Source organism: Nematolebias whitei, chromosome 7 (genome assembly GCF_014905685.2).
Source record: "Nematolebias whitei isolate Nwh7 chromosome 7, NemWhi1, whole genome shotgun sequence".
Classification (NCBI taxonomy): domain Eukaryota; kingdom Metazoa; phylum Chordata; class Actinopteri; order Cyprinodontiformes; family Rivulidae; genus Nematolebias; species Nematolebias whitei.
The window spans coordinates 32,473,405-32,487,456 of NC_056504.1; the positions used below are offsets into that span (position 1 = coordinate 32,473,405).

The 14,052-nt window shown below is 38.1% G+C and overlaps 1 protein-coding gene across 1 annotated transcript in view; it reads right to left on the bottom strand.

The window, feature by feature from the left end:
- syn2b (synapsin IIb) overlaps positions 1-14,052 on the bottom strand; it is a 94,123-nt gene that overhangs the window by 29,554 nt on the left and 50,517 nt on the right. Inside the window, exons 2-4 of the mRNA XM_037679812.1 lie at positions 9,881-9,938; positions 7,439-7,530; positions 58-214 (exon numbers count right to left, since the gene is read on the bottom strand). Of these exons, the coding sequence (XP_037535740.1) occupies positions 58-214; positions 7,439-7,530; positions 9,881-9,938 (307 nt within the window). The remainder of the gene's footprint in view (positions 1-57; positions 215-7,438; positions 7,531-9,880; positions 9,939-14,052) is intronic.

Genomic DNA, 14,052 nt, shown 5'->3' on the forward strand with positions numbered 1-14,052 from the left:
ATAGTTAAAAACCCTGAAAACATTCAGGTTTTCATTTGGTCTGCAAACATGACTCACAGCCCAGGGTTTGTCACAGAGGTTGTAGATGGAGTCCAGAGAATTGACAGAAGGGATGCCTGCATACTGAAGACCAATGATCAGGTTCCTGAAATCCTCATTTTGGGCCATGCTGAAGGCATGCTGACGAACCAGGATAAAGTCGGGCCTGAAGGACCTGAAACATGCAATAAAGATTGAATCAGCAAGCATTAATATTACTAAATCAAAAAATGTTGTTGTGTCTCATACAGAATCCTTAAATCGGTTATTTTTGTGGTTTAACACAGATTAAAGTGTCCTCAATAATCCAGGTAGATAAATCTAATATGACTGGGCCTGGTCCTCCGGACGCAGGTGGTTGATCCTCTATGAGAAGGTGCTGCTCATGAGACTGTGTTTGTTGAAACTGAAGAAGACTTTTGGATAAAAGATGAAATGTTTCAACAAAGAAGAATCCGTCCAGAGGAGCAGAGTCAACCTTGTTAGACAGTAAATTGTCTACATTTGTTATGATTTTAAATTCTAATGCGATCATGTAATCAATGCAAATAAAAATACTTTATATGCATAGTTAAAACTAATTTTTTCTTCTTTTCCAGCTGTAAAGTTCATGTTTGATTGTTTATAATACTATAAAGAGAATACTGAGGGGCTTTCAATGAATTCTATACAGGTAAAACCATGTGATATGACATCTATAACTTTTCATTCAACCTTTATTTGTACAGGTTAGTCTCACTGAGCCTCGAGGACTCATTTACAAGAGAGACCAGATTTTAACAAAGAATGATGACAACATGACAACAATGACAACAATAGACAATCATAAAAGAAAGCATATTGAGAAAAATAAATGAAAGAAATTTATATTAAAAAAACGGAGAAACAAAACAGCTAGAATGTAAAGCGATGTAGAAAACTAAAAACAGGAACATGTCTGTGTTGTTTTTTTCCAGGAACTTAGCAGATGGTAAAGCCACTTAGAGAGGTCAAGGTCGAGAGCTTCAAATCTTTTTGCAAGATATTCCAGGAAACAGGAGCGGAGTAGGAGAAGACCCTTTTGTCTAGTTCAGTCCACACTGAGGGAACACTGCAGGTAATAATGTCCTGAGAGCACACGCTGTAGCTGCACTCACGCAGAGACATGTAGGAGAAGATGTATGAAGGCAGCAAACCAAGAAGTGATTTAAACATGAAATGGTGTGCTACTTAAGCACACATATGTGGTTTATGAGCGGCCAAGGAAAAAAACAGCTACTCTCTCACTCAGAGTGTCTCTGTGATGTAATGATGACCAGTTAACCAGTGAGTACAGAGTGCAGTGATGAGTACGGTAGTTACAGCCAGTTATGAATCTTAGCGCACCATCATAGACAGAACTAAACTCTGGCTTTGCAATTACAGAGTATCAAACCAAAAGTTCATTTTGCATTTTGGCTCTGGCTGGAAGTAAATGTGAGAAAGGACGAAGTTCTGCAACACTGTCGAACTCAAGGCCCGGGGGCCAAATTTGGCCATCGTTGACATCTTTTCTGACAACCAAGATGATATTTGAAACATATAATATTTCTATCGCTTGAATTTTTTTCAGTAATCTTTGATTATGATGTCGAAAGCAAAACAGAGAACATTAAATGAGACCATTCAAACTCTTGTTGAGGAACCTGCAACCAAGACAAGATGTTGGGTATCTGATTCGAGTTAATGTAGTTTCTGAAATTGGTCCTTAGTTTAAAAAAGGTTTTAATTTTGGCCCCTTTTTGTAAATGAGTTTGACACCCCATTTTGTCCTGTTCCATGAGCTTGTCCATCTCTGGACGGTGAGACCACGCTGCTGGTGACACGTGTCACTGAGGTGGCAGACTGCAGCCAAACATTCAAAACAACAGTTAGAAAGAAAAAAAAAAACATAAAATAAAACATGCACTGCAGAGGAACTATGGGTTTGACACTTGAGAGGGAACAAGAGATAAATCTGCAGCAGTAAAAATTATAGATACTAAGAGATGGTTAGCACTTTATGGTTTTACTTCTTCAGTCCATCATTTGGGCAGCTGTGGCTGAGTGGTTAGAGCAGTTGTCCTCCAATGCGAGAGTTGGGGGTTTGATTCCACCAACAGTCACATGCTGAAGTGTCCCTGGGCAAGACACTGAACCCCTCATTGCCTCCGATGTGTGTCCCATCAGTGTATGAATGTGATCTAAAGCACTACATCTCTACAATCTCTACAGATTCAGATTAGCTTTGTAAAGATCTAGTAGAGTGCTGTATGAATGGGTACATGAGGGCACAGATTGTGGTGTAAAGTGCTTTGAGGATCTTAATAAGATAGAAAGCTGCTATATAAGTACAGTCAATTTACCATTTACCATCATTTCAAATGACTCCACTTCATGTAATAACTGTAAAAACCACAGCAACGGAGGAAGAAAAGTCATTTTTGAACAGCGGGTTGAGGTCAAAACAATATTTGCTGCATGAAACATTGATGGTGATCTGCCATGACTTCTGTTGTTTCCCCTTCTGTCACAGTGTGTGAGTGTGATGGTGAGGCAACGCGTGGAGAAGCAGAAACGCAGACAGAGGTGAGAAATGTCACAGACAGTGAACGATGTAGAGCTGCGTACAGAAAAAGATGCACTGTAAGAACGGATACTGGCTGATCGTTCTGCCAACACATTTTTCAAGCCAACCAGCCAAACAACTGGTGGAGATGTTACTAAAAGATAAAACTATCGTTTGAGCTAAACTTTCAAAGCAAACATATAAAACATTATCCATCTAACCACGTCATTAATATATGTCAACTTAAATATGAAGGTCAGATGGGTGGATGAAAATAAACGTGACTGTTGTACTTTGTAAATAGGGATGCACGATATTATCCGCATGGTATCAGTATCGGCTGATATTAGTGTTAAATTTCAATATCAGACATTGGCCATTCCATTAAAATAACTTACTGATATAAAAGGCGCTGTTTTTTTGCTTGCAGCGGCAGCGCAACGTGATGACGTCACGTGCGCCTACCCGAGCTCACGGCGGAGAGGAATATTCAAAATGTCGGTGGTGTGGAAGTTTTATCTTTCGATGGTGAGGATGTTGGATTCCGAAGGTTTATGGACTAGGTTTAGTCTCGCTATATCGTCCCCAGTCGGAGATATTTTTCCGACGTAACGTTACCCGAGTTTCAAGCCATCATTTCCGACGTCATTGAGAAACTAATAGCCGATAGCATGACTTAGTGCTACATTTACTTAGTAAAATCAAAATAAAGTAACATTTAGAAAATGCATTTTCTTTACGTCACTAGATCTGGAGGTCCACATGTACGCACCAGAACACGTGGGAGCTTTTTGTGTAAAAGAAAAAAATCAGGAGGAAGAGTAAATCCCTAAAGGGCTCTCCAAATCATTCATGACTGACAAATACTTGAATAAAACTTATGAGACTTTATTTTTTTCACAAATACAAGGTGGTGTATGGTGCTTACTAAAGTAAAAGGGTGCTTATCTGAACTAAATAAAGTCTCCACTGAATATTTACTCACTATTTCTTGGTGGCTCTCTCTAAAAATGTGTTAAAAAATGACTGAATTTCAAGGACTCGGATTTGTTTCCATTACATGAAATGATGAATAAGTCTCAGATTATTTCTTGAACAAACAGAAAATAAAGACCTAAGCAAAAGGCAGTTATCAGATCTCTTTCAATCCAAGTCCTTTCAGTGACTGTATTTGTGAAATTTGACCTGGCTGAGCAGATGGAAAGCAAGCATGCACGAAGAGATGATCAAATGGCTCCAAGACTGCTGCTGAGACAAAATCAGCAAGAGTCCAACGATGTCAAAGTGTGCAGACTGCATTCAGGTGACCTCTATGATGATTCTTTAAAAATGTAAATAATTCACTTTTACAATAGTTTTACATTTTGCCTATTTTCATGGTACTTGCAGGAACAAACAAAAGTGAACGAGTTGAGGACAAGCAAAGACAGGAAAGTTGTCGATTGTGTAGAGACATAGCTCGGTGGCAACATGGAGGTTACTAAGCAACATGCAGTCACGGAGAAGTTAACAAATCACTATTGTGACTGAGAATCGATGAACACGACACAATTACTGCGACAAATGTAGGTAGTTAGGAACGTCAAGGTCTGAAAAATCCAGACTAATGTTGGACACACAAGACTCATGTTTATGTCTTCAACACTGGAGATCTGAGAGGAACTTCTATGGGCCTTCCAAAAGAATAAACGGCTCTGTTCATCTCCTTCAGGGCAGATGATCGTTAATAACTCTTTATTAATCGAAACAAGCATGACTGCACATCATCTTTAGCAAATTCCCCCAGTAATTTGTCTGTAAGAGCACATGTGGACCTCGATGCTGATGAAGCATAATTTTAGTCTTGAGATGCAGATGATCAGACTAGCGTTGTTGCCTCATTTCCTGTTTGTTGCTGAGCTGAGCTGTGGGAGTTGTAGTCTTGTCTAACTGCTGCCAGTCTCCAGCCAGGACGCTGAGGTCTGAGTCAATCTGAAATTCAGACTTTGAGTCTGCGCGTTGTGTGGTGCATGTTCGCATGGAGACCTTCTGAGCTGGGTTCAGGATACTGTTGTTGGTTGTAGAATTCATAAACAAGTTGGTAAAGATTTTTATGATTGAATTCATCCAGTTTTCTAAGATACACAAACATCTTTTTGTGATCAATAATCTGAAACACAGCATTTTACTGGAATGTAGGGTTTGATGTTTAAAATAAGATTTTTTTTAATTGTCTACCGCAATTGTGGCAGAATTTCTCCTTTGACACGTTCTACATTCATCAAACACAAGAACCAACAATAGATCGTAATAAAAAATGCATCATTACCATTAGTTACCACCATTAAGATGTGTGGTAACTAATCTTACTGTGTGGTACTTAGCTTTGTTTAAGAACATTACTGCAGAATATACAAATGGTTTCTTATAAATATTCTTCCTGGCCAGCAGGACTCAGATGGAAGCATCTGGAAGCAGTTGTGTAGAGGATGTGAGTGGTCCTCGGTGATCAGGGTGGCTTTCTTGATCACTGTAGAAGTCTGACAGGGGAGACTGAGGTGAGCCAGTTATTGCACTTTAATTATTTGGTGTAATTTAGCTTTCTGTTTTACATTGATGAGGTTGAACCAGGTTGAAATATTAAAAGTTCAAATGGACTCAATCAGGGACTTATAAATCAAGGTCAGAGTGCTCCTGTTGAGATGAAAGGTCTTTAGTTTCCTCTGCAGGTAAAGATGTTGTTGGGCCTTCTTACAAATTGAGTCAGTGTGTTGTGAAAAAATGTTTATCTCTGTGCCAAGGTACTTAAAAGCATCCACCTGCTGTGTGTGGATGATCAGTGGCTCAAACAATGCTTCTGGTGTTTGGGCTTGACACCCACTGCACAGTTCCTTCGGCTTAGAATTGTTCAGCTCCAGCGAGTTGAGTGAGAACGTCATGAGGAGACCGTGGACAGTCCGCTGAAAGCAGGACAGAGCCTCAGGTCTGGTCAGGTGCGCCACAAGAACATGTCATCTGCATATTTACAAAGAGCGGTTCCTTCACTATTTCATGAAATAACATTTGTGTAAATAGAGAAGAGAATAGGGGAGAAAACACATCCTTGGGTTAGTCCAGTGTTTTAAAAAATTACTCTTACACTCAAATGTCTTCAAAGAGAGAGACACTTTTTAATGACTCACTCTGAGTGGACACATGAGTGTAATTTTAGCTGTACCTTAGCCACGTTGTATAATAAGATACTTTTTAAAAAACTTTATTGAGACAAAATGTCTTCAAGCAAAAGAAAATGGCATCGGTTTAATTGGCTTTTTTTGTGGCAGGTTTGGGAATCCTCTAAATCTAAGGCCATGGTCCTCAGTTGGTAACGGGTGAATTGCTCTCTTCGGGTTGAAGGTGAGGTTCTGCCTCAAGTGGAGGAGTTCAAGTATCTCTGGGCTTTTGTTCACGAGTGAGGGAAGAATGGAGTGTGAGATTGACAGATGGATTGGTGCAGTGTCTGCAGTATTGTGGACTCTGGTCCGATGTGGTGAACAATCAGACTACGTTCCTACCTTCACCAATGGCCATGAACTCTGGGTAGTGACCGAGAGAATGAGAATGTGGATAGAGAACGTTGAAATGAGCCATCTCTGCAGGGTAGCTGGACTCTCCCTTAGAGATAAGCTGAGAAGTTCAGTTATCCAGGAGAGACTCAGAATAGAACCACTGTCACATTGAGAGGAGCCAATTTAGGTTTATGGGGCCCAAATCCCGGACCTCACAAGAAGAAGAGCCGTTGGTGTTAAGTTTAAGACTGAGGTGTGAATTAGGGATAGGTTTGGTTTAGGTTTAAGTATGTACTGGTTAGGTTTAGGATAAGGGTCAGGCCATAGAAATAAATGAAAAATGAATGGAAGTCAGTTAGGGATGCACAATATTATCGGCATATATGTATGTATATATATATATATATATTGGTATCGGCTGATATTAGCGTTAAAGTTCAATATCGGACATCGGCCATTCCATTAAAATAACTTGCCGATATAAAAGGCGGTGTTTTTGCCTGCAGCGGCAGCACAACGCGATGACGTCTTGTGCACCTATCCGATCTCACGGCGGAGAGGAAAATTCAAAATCAAAATGTCGGCGGTGTGGAAGTTTTATTTTTCGTTGGTGACGATGTCGGATTACAAAGATTTATGGACTACGTTGAGCCTCGCTACATCGTCCCCAGTCAGAGATATTTTTCCGACGTAGCCTTACCCAAGTTACAAGCCGTCATTTCTGACATCACTGAGAAGCTAATAGCCGATAGCACTTGGGTGAGTTTTACCACAGACATTTGGACGTCGTGTTAGCCCCGTTAGCATGATTAGTCTTACGGCACAATGGATAGACAAAAACTTTGAACTTAAAAAGGTTGTCCTTCATTGGAGAGGAGTGCAGAGGATCCCACACTGCAGCTAGGAACCTGGAACAAGCCTCCACAAGTGAGACAGCATTGCATGTGACTAATGCTAATAAATAACATTTAACACTTTTCATTTAATATAAGTTAAAGTGCTATGCATATCATATGGCTGTTACTGAATATATGTCACCAGCGCTTACAGCTGTTACACAATTTTTATAGGAAATAAGCCTAAATAAGAGAGCTATGTTCTGACAAATGAACGCATGTAAAATATCGGTATCGGCATCGGTTATCGGTCAAATAAGTTTTAACATATCAGATATCGGTCAAAAATCCAATATCGTGCATCCCTAAAGTCAATGTAAAGTCCCTGTAAAGATAGAAAGACAAACCGGTGAGGGTGGGGGGGTGGGGGGAGCGTGTGTGCATGTGTGTGCTTGCAGTAGAAGGCAGACCTGGCCACTTTGGTGCCGCCCCGGATGACTTGCATGTCCACGTTACAGGTTCCATTTGAATGTGCAACAAGGTTGATGTCTGAGAACTCAGCCTACACGGAGAGAACAGAGAACAGATGAATCTGTGCATTTTTAAAGATGGTTTATTTTTTAAATACCTATACAACTGATTTATTTGTCATTTCAACTAATGTTTTGTGCCAAAATAAAAACAACTGAATCACTTTTCCTATGACAATCTTCACCGAACATGAGCGCAACACCTCGAAGCGTGCACTTTTGCACCTGTATACTGGGTTTATTTTCCTGCACACACTCGCTGTGCAGTTGCTTTAGTAAATGATGTCTGCTGCTGCTCTTTGGTGTGGTTAAGACCCAGTGAGGAGTTCTGTGTGACGCATAGCTGCCGCATTCTGTCTTGTCTGGTTGTATGTTTCGTTTCTGTGGTGAGGTTTGAAGATATGATTCAGTATCTATTCAACGTGAAATTGTTTTACACAAAAACACCCTTAAGAAAAGTCATTCCAAAAGAAGTAGCCAAGCGATGTGGATTGGTTTGCTGGTTAGTTAGCCAAACCAATATGAAACCGACATGTCTTATAGTCTCGACGTCACGCTGCCTTTACAACAGACCATAAAACGAGCTGAACAGCACACAGAGTTTTATATTTGAAGTGGTTTTTAAAAGTGTAACCACATTTTAATATATGATTACTCACTCACAGCACAGACATTAAGTAAAGATGACAAATGAAAGTGGTCATGTCTGGTTGTTGAATTGGCACTTTTCATCAGAGTTACAAATTTCTGCAAAGACTGTTGTAACACAAAACATTTTCACAATTTAGTCTGGCATCTTAGGCCAGACCTTTAAGAGTTTTAAACAAAGATATATTTATGTTGCAGCCATTTTAGTCAAACTTGGAAAATAATATGTACTGTCTCACACAATATGTTTAGAGTATGCGTTTGCAAATAACTCTCAGCTATTACTTCAGTAATTTTAATTGTGGTTGCAGTCGTAAAGCCACTAATTTTGTTCTGGGCGTTATATTAGAATCTGTTCAGAGGTTGAAGATATGTTATGCTAACAGACAAATAAGGCTGACTTCAAACAGTTATTGCCAAGGTTTTAAGCAAAGATGTTGCACAAAAAATTGTGCTTGAAATATGTGTTGGGGGAAATGCTCACCTACTAACGCACCAAACTTTAGCTCAGTATCTGTAAACTATGCTGGGTTATAACCGGTGTTGTGGTTTTATGCTCAGTTAGCTGTGGTGGTCATGTTGAATTGGGTTGAGCCCAAATGTTTATTGGTTGAAGATGTTTCCTGAACTAACATGCAGTTTATATTTTAACAGAACACAGTTAATAGTATAACTTGCAACATCTGTGGCATTGTGCTGTGTGATAAAACTGCACATTTCAGAGGGACCTTTTATTGTGGTCAGCCACACCTGTACAATAATCATGCTGTCTCAGCATCTTGATATACCTGTGAGTTGGATGGATTATCTCGACAAAGGAGAAGTGCTCACTAACAGATTTACACAAATGTGTGAACAATATTTAAAAGGAAAATTTTGTGTAAGTAGAAAAGGTCACATCTTTGAGTTCGACTCATGAATAATGCAAAAACAAAACTTGTGTTTATATTTCTCTTCAATATATTACCAGTGATTACTTTCTGAAAGTTCCATTAATATCATCTATTCATTGACTCAAGAGATATGTTGCTCAAAGACAGTTGATTTTAATAGTAAATGGCAAAATATTCTACACAAGTTTGACACAATTAGTATAAATCTGAGTATAAACTGAGGATTCTTTCAACCTTTATTTATACAGGTTAATCCCATTGAGACTCGGGGAGTCATTTACAAGAGAGACCTGATTTTAACAAAGAGTGATGACAAATAGACAATCATAAAGGATGCATACAAATTGAGAATAACAAGTGAAAATAATAATAATAAAAAGGATCAATTTATATTCATGATCAGACCCAGTTATTTCATCAAGTACTAGCTCAGTATCTCTATAACTGACGGAGGAATGGCGATTTACTCACATAATTTTAAGATAAGTTTTTTTCTCATATGTATTATGTATATACTACATGATTTATTTATCTGTGTTATGATGGAAACTGTTTCTAATACTGTTAAAAATGTATCTGCAGCTGATGATGACTGTTTTTCTGGTGTTTGACAAAACGCCACAAATAAATTCTTCATTATAAAATCTGATATCTATGAAACCCCAACCATTCAAAATCATCCTTTATTTACACAAGCATAATCTGATCAGATATTATCAATGAGTTTTATCAAACAGGATGTTCATTTTATTTTCATCCCTCTCATTTTTATGATTTATTTTAACCTTTTCATAAATTTACTCTGATGGATTATAATGAAAAAGTAAAGTCAGTATGTTACCTGCTCCACTTTAATGTCATAATCCCCGAGGACCTTCTTCCCTCTGAACACTTTGGCCCTGAAAATGAGAAGAAAAGAAAAGTTTCAGTTTTTATTTTTTTATTTTTTTTTTATTCAACCTCACAGTTGACTCTACTGCCCTCTACTGGACAACTCAACATGCAGAGAACATCAGAAAATGGATGCCTGCCTGCTTGGACACATTTATTGGCAAACATTTCTTGGTGCATTAAGTTTTAAAGGGTGTTTTAAAAAGCTTTAAAGGTGCAAATAATCCGCTTTTCTCCTTCATACCTGCAGTTTGTGACAACATCATGGGTGCAGCACTGAACTGAGATTTAACGTCAAACAAGTGTCATTCTGACTAAATGATCATTGCTCTTCATAGGAGTGCAGCTTGTTGTTTTTTCTTCCTAATATCTTGACTGCCACACACTGATATGGTCTCAAGTAAACACAGAGGCGGCCAGATGGAGAGAAGGCAGCAAGAGACGAACTGACAGAGAAAAAAAGAACATTGGCAGCCAAAAGAACACCCAGGACATGTCATTATGCACAGGACCGCAAGTGGATCACAGATGGTTTGCAACCCAAATACTGAAGCTAAATAAAGGGTAAAAAATGTAGGAAATACAAGTCATTTTTATGGCAGCGTGTTCCTTTCCTTACAAGATTACAGGATCCTTTTCTGAGAGCTCAGAAAACAAAATGTTAAAATGTTTTTATTTTTGAAGATGGCTGTTAAAGTCTGGATTCGGCCCCATCTAATGGCATTTTTCTCTACTGGCTTTGAATTCTCAACCTGAATTTCAAACCTGCTAAACAGACTGAACCAAAAGTTTCATTTGAAATAATTCAGGCTACAAGCTGCACAAGCTATTTGTTTTCGGTCAATTAAAAATGTTTCCTGGACTCCTTCCATAAACCCACACAGGACCTTGTGTCACTCGATAAGACGGCATCTGGCTCATTTGTCTCGTTCATTAGAATCAGACCATCTGTGAGTGAATCACTCTGCGGGTACAGTATTGTGCTTCAACTGCCTGCAATCAGTAACGCCAGAAAATTGGGTGATCCTAAAATTATGATATTTATCATCGTCAGCCAGCAATTTGGTGTGTTTATTTTAGTTTATCAGCATTTACAGATGTTCATTCTTTTATTCATAAAGCACAATCATGTGTTATTTCAACGTTTATTCAGAAAATTGATCTAAAGCCATCCTCAGTCCTTCTTTCATTTCCTGTGTTTGATAATTAAAAAAAATAAAAAAGCACAAACCCATCATGTCAGCCCAAAACAATTATGGACAATTATTGTATTTGATCAAAAAGCAGCTCATGGCTTTTCATTTAAACTCAACTTTTACATAACTCACCCATGAATGCAAATCTGAATTTCAGCAGAGCTGCAAGTGAACGCCTGACAAATTACAACTCAGGGTATTCTAATAATGTTGTAATAGGTTTACAGCTTAAAGGCTAAAATGATTTAAAGTTACAACCAGGTGATGCGTAGCGTTTTTTTTTTAATTCAAAGTCTAATTTAAATTGTTGAATCTGCAGAATTAAAATGGGCATCTATTTTTATATTTTCATTCCAATAAAAATGTCCATAGCCAGCACGATGAGCAGTTCTGTTGGTTGATCAAAGCATCATTTCCCATGTGTCTATATGAGAACCTGACCACATTTCATAAAGTCCAGTAAAATGTTAAAAACAAATAGTTTATTTATGATGTATGATTTCCTTAAACAAAGCCTTGAACGTAATAGGTGTTCATTTTTATGTGACAGCAATTTGCAAATATCTGCAGAGCTGCAAAGTTGCATTCCTGGAATTTAGTAAGATTGAACTAAAAACACTCCTCTGACACACTTAAAATGTAAATGTGAATATGTTACCAACCAGATGCACATTTTGCACGACCAGTCATTCATTCAGACAAATCTAATAGCTCGAAGATTCCCCTCAATCCCAATTCACTCATCTCACCCACAAGCCTACTATAAATGAACATATTTTTTGCAGCTAAATGCTTCTCTTTCCTGTTCTCCACTTCACCACAACACCATTTTTGCCTTGCTATTATTTGGTAAGTAGTAGAAGAGTGAGATCTTTTTTAAAGCCATTAAACTGAAACCTGCTACCTGCTGAGGTTGTAAATGAGTTCTGCGCGACTCTCCCTGATTTGTGAAACATGCAACCGAAGTGTGTGTTACACATCTGTTCAGCACCTCTGTCAGGCTGCGTAACACTCAGGTTATGTGCTCCAGTGGCTTAATGGCAAATAGAAAATACAGCCTAAAAGAACAGGTGTCATAGCTGAACGCACACAGCAGCAGTAATAAACCTGCACACCAAAACATCAAAAATCACACACATTTCACACAAAAGTCCTGACATGATGCATATGTTTCTACCTGAACTAAAAATGTATCTTATTATTCATCTCACTTTTTTGTAATGAGCCTGACATGTCCCTCATAAGCAGAAATCATACGATTCCACTTTAATCTCATAAAGACGTCAAATTGAGATACTCTATGAAGTTGTAAACACCTCACCCTCTCTGACAGGTACTCCCTGCAGTTTTATGTAATTAATTTGTGGCACTCAGAAGGGTCTGGAAGAACAAACAGCTCTAAATGCAGTCAAGTAGAGGTTAATGAGCAGAATGATATGGAGAGACACCCACATGCCGGTTTGCTGGAGTACAGTGCATGAGATCAAAGATTGTTCTCAGACCATCACAGATGTCAGACTGCTCTAATAAAATGCTCTGCAGCTCATTTCCTGTGTAATTCTCAAAAAACGATGTTAATCAATCATAAGGTTTTGCTGTTTGTTAAATGTTTTGCCATTAATTTTCTTGCAAATTGGAGCAGCTGAGCCAAAACGGAGTGAATTAAATTCAGTGGAAGGTAAATAAATATCCTCAGAGACAGATACATTGGATTTAAACAAGCAACTGCTGTTTGATTTATGAGGTTAGCAGCTCAACTAGACACATCTTGGGGAAAGAAAAAAAAAAGGCATTTATAATTCCTACAGCGTGTTTTGAAACTAATCAATATTTTGTTTGGAGAGGTGGGAAAATAAAATGTAGGTCTTGATAATAAAATGAGAATGACTAGATAATTTACAGAATACAACTCTTTATTTGCATTACATAATAATTGAGTTTATTAGTCTTTGTGGATCCTCCATGTTAACCAAGTCATTAATGGATAAATGCATGAATAAACTGCATAATGCATGAACTGCTTTGTATTTTTTTTACATCTGCTTTGACAAACAATAAGGCTGAAAAAGGACCATTTTCTGCAGAAGTGGAGAGGAGTGCTTCACCACATGTGAGTGTGAGTTACAGTTTAAAACCAATGTTAGACTTGAAAAGGACTTTTTCTGCATGAGAATAAGCACAGGGGTTATTTGTAATTGTGTGGAATACAAAAGCTTATGGGAGAAGTTTGAAAGATAAGGATGGATATGATGTGCTATGAAGCACAAACATCAAGAAAATGCAGAACAAAAACAAGCTCAAGTTTATTCCTCTATTTGAGTCTGAACGCACACAAACAGTTTGCAGGTTCACAGCCTGACATTGTTTAAATTAATTTCATATTAACAGCTAATTAGATTCTGTTTGCGTGTCTGTACTCAAAATAAATCAAAAATCGAAAAAGACACAAATATAATGAAAAGTCTTCATCGGATGAAATGAGCTGGGATTTGTTTGTCTATTGTAGATATTTAATCATCAAATCATTTCTGCAGCCTCATAATTAAAAACAGTGATGTATCTGATTTTTTTTTCTTTTTTTAGGAAGATGCATTTCAATTTAAATAGGACAAAATACATGATGGAGGGTAAAGGATTTTCATACAATTTCCGTTGCACTTTTAATGCAACAAGTACACTCTTGAATTATAGGAATGAGTCACAAAGAAAAATGAGTCAAGCTGGATTCAAAGAGAAGTTTGTGTTTGAGGATTAATGCTGTTGCCTACAGATTTCTCCAAATATATATGACAAAACCTCCCATCCATCCATCCATCCATCCATCCATCCATCCATCCATCCATCCATCCATTTGTCTGTCCGTCCGTCCATCCATCCGTCCATCCATCCATCCATCCATCCATCCATCCATCCATCCATCCATCCA